General features: G+C 39.2%; 2 protein-coding genes across 2 annotated transcripts; both read left to right on the top strand.

The window, feature by feature from the left end:
• Window positions 1-14,264: 14,264 nt before the first annotated feature.
• LOC113569037 (histone H4) lies at window positions 14,265-15,034 on the top strand. Its single transcript, XM_035534922.2, has one exon. It carries the CDS (start codon window positions 14,273-14,275, stop codon window positions 14,582-14,584), a length of 312 nt encoding a protein of 103 aa, XP_035390815.2. The 5' UTR covers window positions 14,265-14,272; the 3' UTR covers window positions 14,585-15,034.
• A 42-nt stretch (window positions 15,035-15,076) lies between these two features.
• Window positions 15,077-19,586, top strand: LOC118242707 (histone H2B). Its single transcript, XM_035534923.2, has one exon. It carries the CDS (start codon window positions 15,125-15,127, stop codon window positions 15,497-15,499), a length of 375 nt encoding a protein of 124 aa, XP_035390816.1. The 5' UTR covers window positions 15,077-15,124; the 3' UTR covers window positions 15,500-19,586.
• Window positions 19,587-21,404: the final 1,818 nt, after the last annotated feature.

Below are 21,404 nucleotides of genomic sequence, written 5' to 3'. Positions count from 1 at the left end.
TATAATTTCTGGGGACTTTAATCATGCCAGTCTCTCCTGCATTTTGCCAACATTTAATTGGCATTTGCACCTACAGGGAAAACAGGACACTGGACTTGCTATATGCCATTGTCATTGAGGCATAGAGACACTAGGAAATAAAGACCATTACATGGTTCACTTGAGGCTTCTGTGCAAACCTTTTGTACTGAGGCAACCTATGGTAACCAAGTCAGCCAGGAAGTGGTCTGCTGAGGCTATGGATGTCCTGAAGGACTTCTTTGAAAAAACAATGGATCACTGTCTGCACACCCCTTGCTGATGGCATTGATACTCTGACAGACTGTATAACGGACTGTGTGGACAATACAGTGCCATCTAAGGCTGTCTATCATTTTGCTAACAACAAATGTTGGATCACTGGTGACCCAAAGGCCCTGCTGGACAGTAAGAGGGCCTTTAGGGCTGGGGAAAGGGATAGTATGAAGAGTATTCAGAATGAAATGAATGTGACAATTGGAGAGAGTAAGGAGGACAACTGGAGGAAAATGGAGAGGTGTGGAAGGAATGCCTTGCTATAAACTGTCCTACAATGAGCAGGCTCAGAACAGTTGAGTGTCACAGTGCTATGGAAGACATATTGCTTAGTCCCAGTGCTAAAGACCAAACACCCAAAGGACCTCATTGATTTCAGACCTGTAGCATTGACATCACACTGCACAAATTCACTGAAGAGATTTATGCTATGTCACACATGTGGGTGCTGCACTGGACCACCTTCATTGGACCACCAGCTGCATGTGGGGGTTAAGAAGGCCATGATCTACATGCTACACAGACCTACTCACACCTGGAGATGGCAGGGAGCACTCTTGATTGTCATGATACACAGTAGTTTCATTAGAGGCTTTCCACTGAACAAAGTGTCTCCAAATGAAATCACTATCTGCTAGTTCAGATCTACCTAGTATAGTAACATGTGGCCAGTGAAAGTCTGATAAGTCAAGTTTATGTAGAAAGTTGACACTCTTTGAAAGGGGAGAGTTTTTAAATTAGCAGATGTCTTAGATTTTCCAAGGTGGCTACTTGAGAGGTGAATACAAGAATAGGCTAATTCTCATGTTATCAAAAAATGTGTCTTGTATATGTATATGTAGAAGAGGCATATTGTATCTTATTTCCTCTTCATTCTCAGACTGAGGTACACTAAATGGAGTGGGTATTTCCAAGAGACAGTGTGAGACCAGTGAGAAGGGAGCATACCGTGACACTGCCTTGTCTGCTTCCTTTGTTTATTTCCTATATAAAGACCACAGGTACTCTCTTCCAGTGCTGTGCATCACTCACCTTTCATGCCCTATTAAGACACCCTTAGGATTGCTGCTACTGTGACTGGTATTTCCAAAACCACCAGCAATTATTTATTTTGGTCAGCTTGACACTGTTCTCTAAAGACTTCAGTCTTTAGTTGCCTGCAGTGTACACACACACACACACACACACACACACACACACACACACACACACACACACACATATACACATGTATGTATATATGTGTGTGTGTGTGTGTGTGTGTGTGTGTGTGTGTGTGTGTGTGTGTGTGTGCACTGCAGGCAACTAAGGCGCACGGCTAAAAATGTGTTGCCGTGAGCCCGCCTCAAAAGTAGGCGTATTGGCTTAAGTTTTTAAATGTGCGCGTAGTGGAACACGGGCCAATTGTCTTGATGTGACGTAGCCTTGTTTGTCCAATGGATGGCATGCTTACTGAAGATGCCCAATGAGCGCAGGTCGGTGTTAGGGCTTAAAAAAGATGCCGTGTTGGTTGCTTTTTATTCTCTTCCGTTGTCACTTAAGTGTAGAGTTCCATCGCTATGGCAAGAACCAAGCAGACCGCCCATAAGTCCACCGGTGGTAAAGCCACAAGGAAGCAGCTTGCCACCAAGGCTGCCTGCAAGAGTGCCCCAACCACCGGTGTCATCATTACAGGCCTGGTACCATAACTCTGAGGGAGATTCATCGTTATCAGAAGTCTACCAAGTTGCTGATCCGCAAGCTGCCCTTCCAGCGCCTGGTGAGAGAAATTGCTCAGGATTTCAAGAGTGATCTCTGTTTCCAGAGCTCTGCCATCATGGCCTTGCAGTAGGTTAGCAAGGCATACCTGGTCAGCTTGTTTGAGGATACTAACTTGTACTCTATCCATACCAAGAGAGTCACCATCATGCCCAAGGACATCCAATTGACCCGCCGCATTTGCGGAGAGCGTGCTTAAACTGGTCGCTCGGTGTAATATCCCAAAATACCCAAAGGGTCTTTTAAGAGCGACCTAATTGTTTCACCCCAAAATGAGCAAGTCGCCTTGGCAACACTTGTAACTGATACGTCATTATTACAATGTGTATCTATGACATCTGCTTCTAGATTATGGGCAACCTAAACTTTGCTTTGAGGGTTAATTACATAGCTGAGAAGGTATGGCAAAGGTAAGGAGCGTTGTATTTTTTTCTAAGATAATGGTGTCGGGTGAGTTGACAAGAAACTTTGTCGAACAGTCGTCTAGGTTAGCTGTGCTCTAGCGGGAGTATGATGTTCACGTCATCTAAATTTACCACTAAGAACTGAAATTGATACAAGTCTTTCAGAGTTGTCAGAGTTATTTCTTCAAATGAAATAAATATGTACTTGTGCTGTTGATTGAATAATTCCAGACACAGATGTGGCTTTCAGACCTGTTCTTTATTAACCATTGTGTGGCCTTAAGTGGTCCTAAGACAACCTTTATATATTGGTGGTAACACAACTTTCATGGAAAAATGAACAAAAGCAATGTTTCTTTTTTTTTTTTAATGATTTTTGTTTTGTTTTGTTCTGTTTTGTTTTGTGTGAAAGTCGTTAGCTTTCAAGTTGGGGAGAAATATTTAGTGGTGGTTAATTTTTGACGTGACATTTAAACAAGATGTGCGCGCATGCAAACACATACACACACAATAATGAAGAGTATGCTACCGATTGAACTCAAATAAAATTAAAATGCTCTTTTGAATATGCAGTATCTTCCCTTTATGACCTCACATTATCCAAGTTCACCAACAATATAAGAGCAATTTCAGACGAAAGCAACATTTTCTGCAAATATTGTTTGCTAATGGGGAATGCAGCCAGAAGCTATAAAGGTGCTGCAGATGACATACCCCCAGTTCTTTTTTTGCAGAATCCACGGGTACACATCTCAGTGCCAAACAGGTTGCAGTTGTGATTAGTTGTGCTCAGAAGTGAACATGAGAACAATGATTTAGAAGAGGAGGAGGCATCTAAAGAAGATGAGGAAGAATTCAACCCAGAGCATAGTGCATCATCCTCAAGTGAAGAGAAAATCCCTCAAGGTGAAACAGACATTTTTGTCCAAGAACAGTAAAATAACATGATCCTTGTCACCATATGACAAGGTTTGATAACAATGAGTCAAAACCTATAAGATGCATGAGAGACAAACTGTGGCCATAAGAATGGTTTGGGAGAAGTGAATGGAATGTATTTCCTACCTCTAAAACACTGGACCTGAAGTAACAGTGGATAAAGACTGATTCCATTCAGAGGTACATTTTTAATTTCATATATGTAATGTAAAGTGATATTCATTGTTAATTTTATAATGCATTATTGTTGATTTAAGTTCTTCAAAGTTTTGTTTTATCTATTATTTCATGTTTTATCTATTATTTTACTCTTCTTTATTGTTGTTGTTTACAAACCTTATGGATAGGGGTAATGGTTCAAAAATGTGGGAGGACTAGTATTTTGTCGTTGAATTCTTAATTGTAAAATATATAAAAATATATAACTGTTTTGGCCAAAATATTCACGACTACTGTTTCCTTTCAATATAATGCATTTAAACTACTTTTTGTACATTTCTACAACTTTTTTTAGGCTATACTTTAGACTATGCTTAAAACATACCTCTTTTCTCAACACTTCCCATAACTTCTCTTTTTATTCCTATTTGGTAATGAAAGTGTTAATTGTTTTAATTTTTTTTGTTTGTTTGTTTTTTTCTTTTCCCTGCATCTTTGTCTTATTAAAGCGACCTTGAGTCTGTGAAGGTTCTATATAAATTAAACGTATTATTATTATTATTCTAGAAGTGCCATGTTTCTGATGGAGCTCCACATTTTCCATGTCAGTTTATGTTTTTTTAAAGCTAAAACGTGAATAAAAATACAAATAAAACCGTCTAGAAGACCAATTGCCATGGGAGGTGATAATGTAGATGATCCTCTGCTTCCATCTTGTGGCCAAAATGGAAAACTTCCATAAATGCCATGAATGCTGTCATAATGTAAATGTATAATGAAGAACAATTAGCCAGTTTCTCTTGGGAGAAACAACAAAACAACAACAACAATAATAAACATATGGAGTGGGTATGTCCTCCTCAGAAATAATTTCTAGGCTTAGCTGACAGCCACTGTCATAAAGGTTTCTTTGCTTTTGGATTTGCTGTTGAAATAAACACAATCATTGTCTTTCATCATAAAAAGAAAAGCGCTAATAACTAAAAAATACTCTGAAGACAAATAAAATAGTTTTAGAAATTGACTTGCCTTTCATGATCCTTCTTCTTCTTTTTCTTCTTCTTTTTATTATTATTATTATTATTATTATTATTATTATTATTATTATTATTATTATTATTATTATAAGCCTACTTGTGGTTAGTTATAGGAGACATATTTATTTATTTTTGTATTTATTTTATTCATGATCCACAAGCACTTAATATGTGAGATCAAAGCATGCTTTTTATGGATATATTTCCATAATCTCATTATGGTCTTTTTTTTCTTCGTTTTTTGTGAACTCCTGAAATTGCCCATCTGGAACCCCATAGTTGGTTTGTTTGCTGTACCATGCACCAGGCCCTCCTTAACAGATATCATGTCATACAACAATATCTACAGTGACATGCAAAGATGTGGTCACCTATGGTCAAAATGTATGTTACTGTGAACATTTAAGCAGGTTAAAGATGAAATGCTCTCCAAAAGGCATAAAGTTAAGGATGACAAATTCCTTTTGTATTAAAACAAAAAAATTATATATATATATATATATATATATATATATATATATATATATATATATATATATATATATATATATATAATTTTCCATCTTTTACATTTTCAAAATAACAAAAAAGGGCCCAAAAAACAAAAAAGCATTACATCTTGTAAATGCTTTGTGTATTCAGTCAAGAGTCTTCTGATTCTTGTTTGAGGGATTTTCATCCAATCTTCCTTGCAACAGTCTTCCAGTTTTGTGAGATTCCTGGACTGTCTTGCATGCACTGTTCTTTTGATGTCTCTCCACAGATTTTCAATGCTGTCAGGGGACTGTGAGGGCCATGGTAAAACCTTCAGATTGCACCTTTTGAGGTAGTTTATTCTGGAATTTGAGGTTTTATCCATTTGTAGAAGCCATCTTCTTTTCAACCTTAGCATTTTTACAAAATGGTGTTATGTTTGTTGGAAGTTCATTGAATCCATTTTTCCTTCTACACGTGAAAAATTCCCCGTGCCCTTGCCTGCAATACAACCCCAAAGCATGATTGATCCCCCCCTGCTTAAAGGTTGGAGAGGTGCTCTTTTCAAGAAATTCTGTGCCCTTTTTTTTCCAAACATACATTTGCACATTGCAGCCAAAGAGTTCTATTTTAACAATGTCGGGCCAAAGGACTTGTTTCCAAAATGAATGAAGTTTGTTTAGATGTTCTTTTGCAAACTTCTGATGCAGAATTTTGTGGTGAGGATGGAGGAGAGGTTTTCTTCTGATAATGCTTCCATAAACGTCATGTTTGTGCAGGTGTCGCTGAACAGTTGAACAATGTACGACACCATTAAATCTTCCTGAAGATCTTTGGCAGTCAAGCAGGAGTTCGGATTTGCCTTTCTAACAATCCTACAATCAGATGTCTCTTGGTCTTCCAGAGCTTATCTTGACCGCCACTATTCCTGTTAACCACCATTTTTTAATTACATTTCAAACTGAGGAACTGGCAACCTGAAAACACGTTGCTATCTTCCTATAGCTTTCTCCTGTTTTATGAGCCTCAACTATTTTCATTTTTATTTTGCTCTGCTTAGAAGAACCCATAGCTGCTGTTTTTTTCAGACAAGATTAGAGGAGTCTGGGTATTTATAAAGCATTGAAATTTGCATCATCTGGCCTTTCCTAACAATGATTGTGAACAAGCCATAACCCTAACAGGCTAATGAAGGTCTGAGACCACGGTCAAAGTTATTTGAGCATTCAAATCTCCTAGGAACTCCTTTTTTCAATCTAAAATTGTACAAAACCAAACTAATATACTGATATTGCTTAAAATGTTGAAAAGTGTGTTTCATCTTTAAGCCTTTTGGAGATAATTTCATCTTCAACCTGATTAACATATATTTTGACCATGGGCACCCAAACCTTTTTTACCCTCACAATATATTCTTAGCCAAATCTGTCTTCTTTTTGATTATGCGATGCTCTATTTTTCTTCAGAGCGAGAGAGAGTGTCTCTGTGTGTGTGTATGTGGCTGTGTGAGTGTGTGTGTGTGTGTGTGTGTGTGTGGATATGTATGGATGTGTGTGTGTGTGTGTGTGTGTGTGTGTGTGTGTGTGTGTGTGTGTGGATATATGTGTGTGTGTGTATAAGAGAGAGATAGTATATACTAATGGTCAAAATGATTTATTGCTTGATTTGATTGATTGATTTGACAGCTGTCAATCACCCCCCCCCACACACACACACACACCACTCCGACCGCTCCCTCCACATATTATATATATATATATATATATATATATATATATATATATATATATACATATTATATATATATATATATATATATATATATATATATATATATATATATACATATTATATATATATATATATATATATATATATATATATATATATATATATATATATATATATATATAATTATTATTATTATTATATATGATGTGACATGAATATAAAATAAAACATAATGAGGGATCCTCAAAATTGTTTTATTGATTAAAAAAAATTATTTAATTGAGAAATTGTGAAGGTGCAGTTTGGTGATGGGCATGAGTGATGGGCATGTGGTGCCCTGGAGGTGTGGTTGTTCCAGGAGGGGCAAGGTGGTATAGTGTGGTTGGGCGAGGGTGCGCTTCGCTGGGCATGTCCTTGTGAGTTAGAGGCCTAGAGGTCTGGTGCTTTGAATGACAGAAAGGGTCTGATTTGTGCACAGGTTTAAAGGTACTTTGCTGGGCATGACTGTGTGACCACTTGGGCCTGGAAGTCCGGTGCTTTGAAATATTTAAAGGGTCAAACGGCCTGAAGTGTGCCCAGGTTTAAAGCAACTTTGCTGGGCATGACTTCGTGACCTCTTGGGCCTGGAAGTCTGGTGCTTTGAATGATTTAAAGCATGGAATGGTCTGAAATGTGCCCAGGCATAGAGTGTCTTTGCTGGTCACGATTGTGTGACCTCTTGGGCCTGGAAGTCTGGTGCTTTGATTATTTAAATGGTCCAATGTGATGGTGTGCCAGGCCCAAAGCTACTTTGTTGGGCATTTCTGTGTGACCTCTTGGCCCTAGAAGACTGGTGCATTGGTTATTTAAAGGGTCAAATGTGATGAAGCGTGGCCAAGCCCAGAGCTTCTTTGCTGGGCATGATTGGGTGATCTCTTTGGCTTGGAAGTCTATTTCTAGTTTTATTTAAAGGGTCAAACTGCATGAAGTGTGCCCAGGTTTAAATCAACTTTGCTGGGCATGTGGTTGTGATTTAGAAGCCTGGAAGTCTGGTGCTTTGAATGATTTAAAGGGTCAAACAGTCTGAAATGTGCCAAGGCATAGAATTTCTTTGCTGCGCATGTTTGTGTGACCTCTTTGGCCTGGAAGTCTGGCTGTAATATTATTTAAAGGGACAAATGGGACGAAGTGTGCACAGGCTCAGAGCTTCCTGGATGGGTATAATTGGGTGACCTCTTGGGCCTGGAAGTCTGTGTCTAGTTTTATTTCAAGGGTCAAACTGCATGAAGTGTGCCCAGGTTTAAAGCTACATTGCTAAGGATGACTGTGTGACCTCTTGGGCCTGGAAGTCGGGTGCTTTAAATGATTTAAAGGGTCAAATGGCCCGAAGTGTCCCCAGGGTTAAAGCAAGTTTTCTGGGCATGACTCTGTGACCTCTTGGGCCTGTAAGTCTGGTTGTAGTATTATTTAAATGGTCAAACTGCATGAAGTGTGCCGAGACCCAGAGCTACTTTGCTGGGCATGACAATGTGACATCTTGGGACTGGAGGTCTGGTTGTAATGTTATTTAATGGGTCAAATGTGATGAATCGTGCCCAGGACCAGAGCTTCTTTGCTGGGCATGATTGGGTGACCTCTTGGGCCTGGAAGTCTGTTTCTAGTTTTATATAAAGGGTCAAACTCATGAAGTGTGCCGAGACCCAGAGCTACTTTGCTGGAATTGACTTTGTGACATCTTGGGCCTGGAGGTCTGGTTGTAGTTTTATTTAAAGGTTCAAACTGCATGAAGAGTGCACAGGCCCAGAGCTACTTTGCTGGGCATGACAGTGTGACCTCTTTGGCCTAGAAGTCTGTTTCTAGTTTTATGTAAATGGTCAAACTGCATGAAGTGTGCCCAGGCCTAGAGCTACTTTGCTGGGCATGACTGTGTGACCTCTTGGGCCTGGAAGTTTGGTTGTAGTGTAATATAATGGGTCAAAAGTGATGAATCGTGCCCAGGACCAGAGCTTCTTTGCTGGTCATGATTGGGTGACCTCTTGGGCCTGGAAGTCTGGTTGTAGACTTATTTAATGGTTCAAATGTGATGAAGCGTGCCAAGGCCCAGAGCTTCTTTGCTGGTCATGATTGGGTGACCTCTTGGGCCTGGAAGTCTGTTTCTAGATTTATATATAGGGTCAAACTCATGAAGTGTGCCGAGACCCAGAGCTACTTTGCTGGAATTGACTTTGTGACATCTTGGGCCTGGAGGTCTGGTTGTAGTTTTATTTAAAGGTTCAAACTGCATGAAGAGTGCACAGGCCCAGAGCTACTTTGCTGGGCATGACAGTGTGACCTCTTGGGCCTGGAAGTCTGTTTCTAGTTTTATATAAAGGGTCAAACTGCATGAAGTGTGCCCAGGCCCAGAGCTACTTTGCTAGGCATGACTGTGTGACCTCTTGGGCCTGGAGGTCTGGTTGTAGTGTTATTTAATGGGTCAAATGTGATGAATCGTGCCAAGGACCAGAGCTACTTTGCTGGGCAGGACAATGTGACATCTTGGGCCTGGAGGTTTGTTTGTAGTTTTATTTAAATGGTCAAACTGCATAAATGTACCCAGGCACAGAGCTACTTTGCTGGGCATGACTGTGTAACCTCTTGGGTCTCGAGGTCTGGTTGTAGTGTTATTTAATGGGTCAAATGTGATGAATCTTGCCCAGGACCAGAGCTTCTTTGCTGGTCATGATTGGGTGACCTCTTGGGCCTGGAAGTCTGTTTCTAGTTTTATATAAAGGGTCAAACTGCATGAAGTGTGCCCAGACCCAGAGCTAATTTGCTGGGCATGACTGTGTGACCTCTTGGGCCTGGAGGTCTGGTTGTAGATTTATTTAAAGGTTCAAACTGCATGAAGTGTGCCCAGGCCCAGAGCTTCTTTGCTGGGCATGATTGGGTGCCCTCTTGGGCCTGGAAGTCTGTTTCTAGTTTTATAGAAAGGGTCAAACTGCATGTGGTGTGCCGAGACCCAGAGCTACTTTGCTGGGCATGACTTTGTGACATCTTGGGCCTGGAAGACTGGTTGTAATGTTATTTAATGGGTCAAATGTCATGAATCGTGCCTAGGCCCAGAGCTTTTTGCTGGGCATGATGGGGTGACCTCTTTGGCCTAGAAGTCTGTTTCTAGTTTTATGTAAATGGTCAAACTGCAAGAAGTGTGCCCAGGCCTAGAGCTACTTTGCTGGGCATGACTGTGTGACCTCTTGAGCCTGGAGGTCTGGTTGTAGTTTTATTTAACGATTCAAACTGCATGAAGTGTGCCCAGGCCCAGAGCTTCTTTGCTGGGTATGATTGGGTGACCTCTTGGGCCTGGAAGTCTGTTTCTAGTTTTATATAAAGGGTCAAACTGCATGAAGTGTGCCCAGACCCAGAGCTAATTTGCTGGGCATGACTGTGTGACCTCTTGGGCCTGGAGGTCTGGTTGTAGATTTATTTAAAGGTTCAAACTGCATGAAGTGTGCCCAGGCCCAGAGCTTCTTTGCTGGGCATGAAAAACAACTTATCTACACTCTTGGAACTTTAGAATCCCATATGTCCTGTGTCATAATGTCACACACAAAGGGAGTCCCATGCACATTGCCTTTACAGATCAGTCTTTGGAAGGGCTCTGATGAGGACAGATCGAAAAATGAGGCGCTTCTGGAGCTGGTGTGCTGGAGGCATAGAGTATGAATATGTAGATACAAAGGAGGTGGGAACTAATAAAGCAAAGGAACTAATAAAGCAAACCAATAGCAGAAAGCCGAAGTGGCATCTAAAAATAAAAAAGATAAATTGGAAAAATTGTCCTACAGTTGGTATGGATGTTTGATTAATTTTTTTCTGCTTTTTGGCTTTGCCTTTCTAAATGGATGAATTTAAATCTAATGGATAAAAAAAAAAAAAAAAAACAGTAAATTAAATAATTTTTACAATAATGGACAAAAACTGACTTATTGAAAATGCTTTTATCCTCTGATCAGCGATGATTAAAACTCTCATTAAAATATGCAACAGCACTTGAAATATTAGTGCATTATTAATTTTTTACAAGCTTTTAGGCTCTTGTCAGGCTGTATGTAATACATACAATATGTGTTTTATATATATCCAGCAGTAATGATACTTGCTCTGACAGATTTTAAGATGGCCCATGAACGGACCGAAAGGACTGCGGCAGCATGTCTGATTGAGGTGAACGATGGATATGACCTGTACAGACCAGCCATGTCCAAGCAGAGGCACTCTATGGCACCTGATTCACCAGCCCTGAAAAGAATCAACAAAGACACCAAACCAGCTTTGGATGCAAAGCAGTCAGCCATCTTCGCTCTAGGTCCAAGAGAACACGATTGGCTTGTGAAGTGTCCAGCAGGACAGCAGGATCAAATCTGCCAGCTTCTGCTCCAGGACATCAAGCTGGCAGAGAGGAGAAACTTCATGTCTGCTTTCACAGCACTTCACTGGGCTGCTAAACAAGGAAACAGCGAAATGATGCGCAAGATCCTTCTTCTATCACTGCAAGGTGGGCCAGAGGTTGACGTAAACACCAAGAGCTTTGACGGCTACACCCCACTACACATCGCTGCTATTCACTGCCACAAATCAGTCCTGAGTGTTCTGGTGTGTGATTATGGTGCCAACTGCAACATGCGTGACAACAGTGGCAAAAAGCCCTATCGCTACCTACACAAGGAAGCCTCACCCAAAGTGAAAGAGATGCTCGGAGACCCTCACGCTGGGGATTACAAGCCCTCAGGCCAGAATGTTCTCCCACAATGAATTTCCCAAAATAAATAACATATCGCCAAATACACACTTTCTCTGACTTGTCTTTCACTCCTGATTTTGATGCTGTGATCAAAACCTTAAGCTTTGAAATAAATCATTTGCACATAGATGTTTAAGAAATTGAGCAGTCATATTTAAACATTGTCTGTTTCCCTTGAAAATTCCCTTGAATATTTTGTCTTTGAGTAATGAAAGGTATTTGAGGTCCTTCAGCTGTGCAAGCAAAGTACTTCTGAATTAGTAGTAGGAGAAGCCACTTTATATATAAAACATTAGGTGTGTGCTTTATATTGTTTGTAAGAACTTTTTCTTTTCATTTAGAAATATGCAGACTAAGTGCTCAGGTGAAATTAGGGTGATAAAAATGTTCCCACCTATTAATTCAAGTTCAAAGTTCAGAAGGCTTTTATTGTCATTTCAGCTATATACAAGTACACAGCAAAAACGAAACAATGTTCCTCCTGGACCATGGTGCAACATAAAACAAAACAAGTGCAACAGATAACACTCTACACGAGTGCAAACAATACAATACAGTGCAATCATGTCATACAATAAATAAATACAGGACAGGACCAATACACAAAGAACAGACAGTGCATTTATTTTTACCAGTATGCAGTATTGGGAATACGTAAAATGGGTTGTGCATAGGAGTCAGTGACACGCTATACTGAACATAGCAGTCACTGGTAGCAGCCAGAACAATTCAGAGTACAGTGCTGATTTAGTACACTTCTCTAGCAGCAAGTAGGAATGATGTGCAAGAGTGCAAAACGAGTGCATACATGTGTGTGAAGTTTGACTTCAGCAACTAGTCCAATACAAAACAATGTGTGTGTGTGTGCGCGCACGCGCGTTACTGTTTGTTTTGACGTAGCTCTGCATTTGCATTTCCTGAAAGAAATAACTATGAAGAATAACAATAACACTGGAAGAACAAGTACAATAACAATGTACAATTAGACTTTTTATTCAGGGGTTTGAGAAATATTACTGACACATGGTTCTAAGATATCACTTTTGAACATGCCTTCAAATCACTTTGGCAACCACTGTTGAAAACATGACTATCATTATGACACGGGGCACAAGCTTTAAGCTGTTCCACAAATGTAATAATAAATGGCTAACAGTTCTTGATTCCAAATAAAACTGTCCCTACAGGTCTCTTGAAGACAGAAATAAGTCAACTCTCATTTTGTTGTGGCTGGTTTTACAGTTTGTCCACAAGATGGTAGCAAAGCTCCATCTATCACACCATCCCAATTTGTATTAGTGTGTTTTACTTGGCATCATTTAGTTAATTTATTTTTCTTGTTTATTTATTTGAAATGTACTTCTATTCCTCCTCCTCCTCCTGCTCATCCTCTTCCTACTGTTAATAATAATAATAATAATAATAATAATAATAATAATAATAATAATCGTGGTGGTGATAATGTTAACAAAAATATTAATGATAGTAGGGTAGTTTCCCTTTGCTGAGTTCAGGTTGCCCTCCATTACAGGTTTCAAGCTTCACATTTTAAGTAAAGCTACTTAACAATGATGATGAAATTCCAAATACAGCAGATGATTCATACTATTTACAACATTTTATTGAGCATTTTTTAAGAATGCACTCTTTGAAGGCCTTTGAAAGCTGTATTCAACCTTTTGGACACACATGTGTGTTTTCCTATGATTTACAAGCATAGTGATGTCCTTTATTAATGCTTGAAACATGTCACATGTTCAGTACTTTGGAGCATTCTCTGTCTTGGTATTTATGTAGCAATTAAACATCGTTGTGTCCGCCTGTATATCTGCATTCTGTATTCCAGGTTTTGCCTCCTCCTCTCTGGTGTCCCCATCCTGATCCACACCAGGTTTTCCAGTGAGCAGAGAAACAAAATAAAAGGAAGAGGAAGAGACAAAGGATTTGGCTTAGGGCTCATTGGAGAAGAGTTTGGTTTTGTTGATTCTGACTTGTTGCTACATTTTGAGTTTGTGTTTGCTAGACATCTCTCAATTGGACTGTGTGGCTTTAAACTATGGGCCTTGTCCCCTCTGCCTCAATCTATTTGTGTGTTTTCCCAAAAAATGTCATGCTCTGTCCATTTTTGTTATCCATTTCTGTTATTAATTTTAAATCGAGATCATGTTATTAATTTTAAATTGAGATCATGTTTCTCTAACCTGAACTACATGCTGTTCTTGGATGGTGGGAACCCTAAGAGGCCTAGTGAACACACAGCTTAGGAGTATGTATATCATTTCTAGATTGTCCAGCAATAGTCTTTAAACTTGGGGGTTTTCAGCACCAGTGCTGAGGACCTACTTCCATTCTGACTCTTCTTCTTCTTAGTAGCAGTAGTAACAGTAGTAGAGCTTATGCTGCACTGACTCTTTTGTTGTCTTTGCTTGTTTGTTTATCGATGTTTTTCTTCCCTTGCATTGTTGCTCAATATTGTTGTCTAAGCTATCTTAGATTTTATATATATGAATTGTCGTTTTTGTGAAATAATATGGAGTTTTTACTCGAGTCTGGTTAAGTGTGGCGCTGGAGGCGTTTGGAGGAGCGTGGTATTTCGCTCCGCCTCCTCGAGTGCGTCTGGTCTTCAACCAGGTCCTTTAGAAGAGAATAATAGTGGCGCACTGGGGGTCGGAGATCATTATTTCGCTTTTCTTTGCGTAGTGAAAGAAGCCTAAGCGATGTCTGGAAGAGGAAAGGGGGGTAAGGGCCTTGGGAAAGGAGGTGCTAAGCGTCACCGTAAGGTTCTCCGCGACAACATCCAGGGTATCACTAAGCCCGCTATCCGCCGTCTGGCTCGTCGTGGCGGCGTCAAGCGCATCTCCGGTCTGATCTACGAGGAGACTCGTGGTGTGCTGAAAGTGTTCCTGGAGAACGTTATCAGGGACGCAGTTACTTACACCGAGCATGCCAAGAGGAAGACGGTCACCGCCATGGATGTGGTTTATGCTCTGAAACGCCAAGGACGTACTCTGTACGGCTTCGGAGGGTAAACGCTGAGTTACAACAGAACGAAACCAACGGCTCTTTTAAGAGCCACCCATACATTCAGTTAAAGAGCTGTTCCGTGCCTCTATGGCCGCCTATAAGCGCCTAGTGCCTCAACGCGCACAAAGGACATTTTGTCCTATGTTGATGAGAGCCATAACACGGTGTTAAACGTCTGCATGTGTTAGGCTCCAAATCCCAGCCCAAAATAAGACGATAATGTTAAAAACGTTTCCCAAAGTAAAAGAGGAAGCAAAGCATAAGCATTGTGGAGATTTAGCTTGGCTTTCTGCGCCTCCTTCCCAAGAAGGGGCGGGAAAGTTAGAGAAAGACATGGCAGGGAGGGATTAAGAGGTAAACGCTATGGAGTGGCGGAGCAACGATAGGAGCTTCCTGTGAGAGGAGGGGGTTGTTTTTTGGCCAATGATGGCTTGTCATGACCGAGGAGGGGCGGGTATGTTCTAATTAGAATACCAGAGTCTAAATAAACTGGGTGTTCAGGCGTCGTTTCTCATTGCGTGGTGGTTTCTTGATCGACGATCGTCATGCCCGAACCAGCGAAGTCTGCTCCGAAGAAGGGATCTAAGAAAGCCGTGACCAAGACGGCTGGTAAAGGAGGCAAGAAGCGCAGAAAGTCTAGGAAGGAGAGTTATGCTATCTACGTGTACAAAGTCTTGAAGCAGGTCCACCCCGACACCGGTATCTCTTCCAAGGCTATGGGGATCATGAATTCTTTTGTGAATGATATCTTCGAGCGCATCGCTGGTGAGGCTTCTCGTCTCGCTCACTACAACAAGCGTTCAACCATCACCTCCAGGGAGATCCAGACTGCCGTGCGCCTGCTGCTTCCCGGTGAGCTGGCCAAACACGCCGTATCTGAGGGTACAAAGGCCGTCACCAAGTACACCAGCTCGAAGTAAAGCGTCATAGTGCGACTTGACTAACCCAAAGGCTCTTTTAAGAGCCACCTACGTTTCCACCAAAAAGATTTTCTATTGTGTGACTGCATGTACGGTAAAACGAGAAAAGAGGAGTTCTAGCTGAAGTGGTTGTGGTGTTCTTGTGCGCTTTGCCGTCGTCTCTGTTCCCCTTTTCTGCGCGTTTTACTAGTTTACTTTAGTATCCTTTATTCGGCCGCATGGAGCTTGTAATTTAAACCAAACTAGTCTTGTGTTAACAATTTTCATCTTGCCTATTGAAGTGCTTGAAAATGAGATTTGGAAACCTGTTAACCCTCTGCTGGGTCGCTGTGTAATGATACCTTTTTTTTTTTTTTTCTTTTTTTTTTCCCATGTATTTGATCACTTTATATGATTGTGTGTGTGTGTGTGTGTTATTGGCTCTGATGTAACCTGCAAGCATGTCAAGTCACCTTCCCAACTGTTGCAATCTTCATTGCCCACATCATGACATTATTTCCTGTTGTTACATTTTATTAGTAGCTATTAATATTACTTTCACATGTTTTGCCATGTTTGTGGTAGAAGAAGCCTAGTCATCTGCTGAAAAAGGTTGAGATGTTTAGCATTTACCCACTCCTTGTACTGCATACAGAGGGCAGCTATTATTTACAGGCAACTCCTACCACTTTCATAGCAGTTTATTCAGCCCATTCTTAATGGTCTAGGCCTACGTGACCCCTTTGCCCCACAGGTCATTTGAATATGTGTATTCTGGGAGTGCTATTACTGAGCCACAGAACTGTGACTCAATCACAGCATATGGAAAAAAAATCTCACTACAATAAATTATTTTTTAGCGCTGACCCACTAAACAAACCTTATGTATGTTCTGTAATGTATGTAGAACATTTTCTGAATCATGTCATCAATAGGATGTTCACCTAAAATGAAAAATCACAAGGCAAGTTTATCTATTGCCATTCAAAATGCACAAAGCAATACAGAAGGTAAGGGTTAAACTCATGACAGGGCCTCACAAAAACTAACTTTCTCTGCTTGTCATTAGGGTTCTGATGAAGTTAAGGATTGCATCCAATTGTTTATTGCACTAAAGAAGTTAGTTAGGAGAAAACTGTCCAGATAAGCCTTTGAGTGATATTCTGTTTGGGAGTAGGCTACACATGTGCCATACCATAGAAGTGTGGCACTGGAAATGTTATTGGGGTTTGCAAGAAGGTAGAGCTCAGAAAGAGATTAGGCTAATGCATAATTTAGGGTTATGAAGAAGTCAAGATATTTCCCATTATGGTTAAAGAGAATTTGGGGTAATCCAATTTAGGGTTCTGATGAAGTTATGGTAATTGACTTTAGGTTTAGAGTGAACTTGGAGTTATTCAAATGAGGTTTCTGATGACATCAGGGTAATGCAAATTAGGTTTAGAGTGAACTTGGGGTTATTCAAATAAGGTTTCTGATGACATCAGGGTAATGCAAATTAGGATTAGAATGAATTTGGGGTTATTCAAATGAGGGTTCTGATGAGGTCAGGGTAATTCACTTTAGGGTTAGAACTTGGGCCCCCAGCAGTGATGTGAGCTCGGATACCTGACGGTGCTCACCTGGTCGCTTCCCCTGAGGAGGTGCACCTGATGCCAGCCCAATAAGGACAGCCACCTGACGAGGAGCACCAGGTTTGGGGGCTTCCTTTGATAAAGATTATGCTGATTAGACAGACACTTGGCTGTGGGAGTCGAATGAGGAAGGCAAACAGGAGAGAAGTGACAAAACGGTAAATTATGTACAAGTCGAAAGACAAAGGGGGATTAGGTGGAGTTGAGTTAGGTCGGAAATTAAAAATTGCCTTTTGCAAAAATGTAACGGAAGCTATATTTCGGAAACCAATTTGGGTAGGAAATGTAAATCAGTGGGGGGAAAAAAAGAGGCAAGTCAAGGAACATGCTCCTTATTTTAAATTAGTATATAGAGATTTTTTTTGTTTAAATATAGGCAGCTTAATATTGATTGGAATAAGTCCCCAAATAAAATGATATATAAAACAATACAAGACTGTGATTTTGGGGGAATAGTCAATTATAAGGGTCTGACGGTGACAGAATGTGAAACCTGTGTTAAAAATGTACAGTCTAAAAGTATCTCAGAAAATGTTCGAGATACTGCATGGCTTATATCTGTTGGAAGACTGCCTGTACGATGTATTGTCAAATGGAGTTGTTTTGTTACAACAAAGGAATGTCCGATGTACAATTGCATAGCCGATGAAACGATAGAACATTTATTACTGCAGTGCACAAGGACTATTGAAATTTGGGAGAAAATGGAAGGTATTGGGTTTAAATGGGGTCGTAACAGGAAAAGTATTATGTATGGAGTGTTTAATGAGAATTTGACTGAGAATGTGAAGGATGATTATTGAGCAATGTATAATACATGCAGAAACAGTATTTAAACAGATCGTGTGAGTTAAAAAGGTTGAAGACGATTGATATGAGAGGAAAAAAGAAATTTCCCTGGACTCTTTTGGACATATAAATGGATGATGTATACCTAATTTTCAGATGTAAACGGTAATGTTAATTGTTAATGTATAGAGTGAAGGTAGTCTGGGTCCTCCGGTGGATATTGTTTGTGAGGTTTTTGTATTGGTGTTTGTATTGAATTGAATTGAATTTTCTTAATAAAGTCAATTTAAAAATGGAAGGCTTAGATTTTACCCCACATGTTTGTGTTGCTGTATTTGTTGGGGTGGTGGTCTTTTTTTGTATTTCTTTCTTCCTGTGATCTGTTTAACTGATGCCCTTTCTTCTTTTTCTCATCTTACTGCTTTCATTTCAATGTTTTTGGTCTTTGTCTCTCTTTTCCCTCCCGTTTCTTCATGCTTACATTAGCTGACTTGTATCTTTGTTTCTTGGCCACATTAGCTCTTTCTGCACAGTTGCAAAGTGTTTTATTAGCTTCTCTTTCCAAGACTGTATGGTTTTCAATTCTTTGGGGTCTGCACCTTCACTTAGAATTTTTTTAACCTTTGTTTTTTCATGTGCTACCTCTTGCACACACCATGTGTTTTGCAAGTAGCATTCTTTGTTTGCTACTATATCTTTTTGTCCTTCCCCCATTTTCTTCCCATGAACTTCATTCATTGCTTATTCTTGGTGTTGGTTTTGATGTGATTTGATTATTTTGTGCCCAGAGAGTTCATGACCTTTGGTGGTATAGCTTTTCCCTGCAACTTTCAGATGGAGTTTCCCCCTAAACCTACTATATGGCCATGAACCTGCAAGTTTGGGGGTTTTTTTTTGTCCTTCACATTGCCATTGTTGTCCAACTTCAAAATTTTTCTTTATAGCTCATGAGGGTACTAAACCAAAATGGCTGCATCTGCAGTCTTCTACTTCATACAGCTATTCTGATAACTAACAAACAAGGATCAAATTATTGTACTGCTAACCAAAATATCCAAATATTGTTGCCTTTCAGCATTTTGTCTCCAGGTTTATTCCAGCCACTGGTGCCTTTCTTTTTCACTACATCTTTTTAAATTATGTTCTAGTCATCAGGTCTGCTCAGCTTAAATATGTTCTTGTCCATATTTCATTTTTATCTCTGACTTATTAGGTGGAAATGTTTGAATTATGTATTGTCAGTTTGTTTACTCTATACACCTGAACTTTGCCTACAGCTTGCACTCCAAACATATTTTTTTTTCCACAAAGGTTATGAAATTAATGTCATGGACAAACGATTTTAAGTGAATTGGATCTGGTTATTTTCACATGACCATTTTTAAACATTTTTCTTGGACCTGATGTTCTACTTTGCCTTCCTATGTGTAGGCCTATGTGCGTTTGTATTAACATTTACCCTTGTTTCTTCAAAGTTGTCATGAAGCCTAACAGTTTATTTTGTAACTGAATGTCTTCCCTTTCCTTTTTGTGCGTAAATGACACTTGATGACTAAATATTTACTTTCACTGTATGGTCAAATGATATAGTCCCTAAACAAATACCTAATGATTGTTGCCATTTAATGTGTCTTACTAAGAGGCTGTGTGCTCATTGCATAAGAAAAATAAACTTCTTGATCCAGTATTGTTAGTGCTTCATATATGTACAAATAAGTTGATATGTGTTTGGGGTTTTACATCACATTCTATGAAATCAAAGGTGCAAGACCTTTATTGCAAAGTTCCCAGACATCTGAATCATGAAAGTGGCAATTGTCTGTCTTTGTGTATCTCTGGAAGAAGGGGGGGGGGACATTTAGGCGCGTGGGCCCTCATTCGGGTAACAAATGAATATAGCACAGTTTTAATAGTGAAACTGAAGCCAACTATGATTAATTAAAATAATAATAATAATTCCAACAACTGCAATAACACAGCAATTTAAAATGGAAGGTTGGAAAGGCAGCCAATAGGATTCTTACACATATGAAGCTGACTGCTTTCACCTGATGATTGCTTCCAATGGAAATAGTCAAAAATTTAGCAAGACATTAGATAAGACTGGTGTCTTTAAAGGCTAATCAAATTCTGATTCAGAACCAAGGTGTTTTTACTTTAATGTAGGTTCCTTTGGGAGACAGGCTCTGACCACTGTTTTTGACATTGCTGGCTCTCAAATGTGATGTGCAAATGTATATTTTAAAGGTGAATCATTCTAAAGGAAATGCTTCAGTATCCAATTCTAATGATTATAGCTTTAGTGGTGTAGTAAATCAGGTCAAGGTTGGCTCTTGGGTTTTTCTCATGTTTTAGTTTGTAACCTTTTCCTATATGTACAATCCAACATTTCTTATATTTTTAAATTTAGTTATGAAGTGATTTAGAATGTTCTTCCTCACAGTTTTGAGTTTTATTTTAGAGAAGAAATGAAATCCAACCATGTAACAGAGTATTTCTATCTATTTGGTTCATATAATCATGATGGAATGGGCCTTTTGACAATTGCATCAAGAAATTTAATCAGTACTATTATTCAATTTGACTTTGTCCCAGTGGAATTATAAATTTCTATCTGCATTTGCAGTGATTTGGAGGAAATGATCTTCAAAGTTATTTTGTTTTTGTTTTTTATTTGTTTTTTTTCTGTATCAGGCATGACACCCTAGATGTATTCTGAATGTACAATATCCTGTCAGACTAGCAGATAGCTAAGAACCTTTTTTTGCTTGGAATGGTGAGTTTTTAATTGGCAAAACAAGAAAAGAAGCAACAATTTTCAAGGAAGACAAGCAAGTTACTCATAATTTGTTTTAAAACATAAAATTAGTGTTGTAACAGAGTCTCTACATGTCCAAAAGTTAAATTCAATGCTTTCTATGATATGACATTCTTTTCTTGGTTTAGGACCATGAAATAATCTTTCTTGATTATTAAATAATCTTTTATTTAATTCAAAAAAACATTGCGGGCTAAGTGCTAAATAATTTGTCTAGTGCAGAGGTCAATATTAAGTTTTCTTTAAGTTATACAGTAAACAGTGACTATAAAAAAAGTTCCCAGCAAGTAAATGTAGGTGGCCTGTATAAAGGAAGTATTAAGCTTTGATCTAAATCACAAATGACTATAATAAATCAAAATATTATTATTTGGGGGGAAAGAAAAAAGAAAATGGATGAATGAAATTAATGCTTATGTTGTAATGCAAACCCCATCAGTTCAAGTGTAGACCACCTTTAAGGATTAATATTTACAAATTGTAAAACATTAAGACGAAAGAACTGCAATGAGTTAGGCAATGCTTCAACAACATGTTTTACAAACTTTTACAAACTCACAAATTGTCACGTCATTGCTATTTTTTTTTAATTCAGAAAACAAATTATAAAATTTTAAACAATGCAACAACCAAGTTTCAACTAACAATGAAAATAATCAATATTTCACATCACTTAATTTCATAA

Source organism: Electrophorus electricus, chromosome 18 (assembly GCF_041902795.1).
Source record: "Electrophorus electricus isolate QZ-2024a chromosome 18, ASM4190279v1, whole genome shotgun sequence".
NCBI classification, from domain to species: domain Eukaryota; kingdom Metazoa; phylum Chordata; class Actinopteri; order Gymnotiformes; family Gymnotidae; genus Electrophorus; species Electrophorus electricus.
This window is presented reverse-complemented; position numbering and strand designations above follow the sequence as displayed.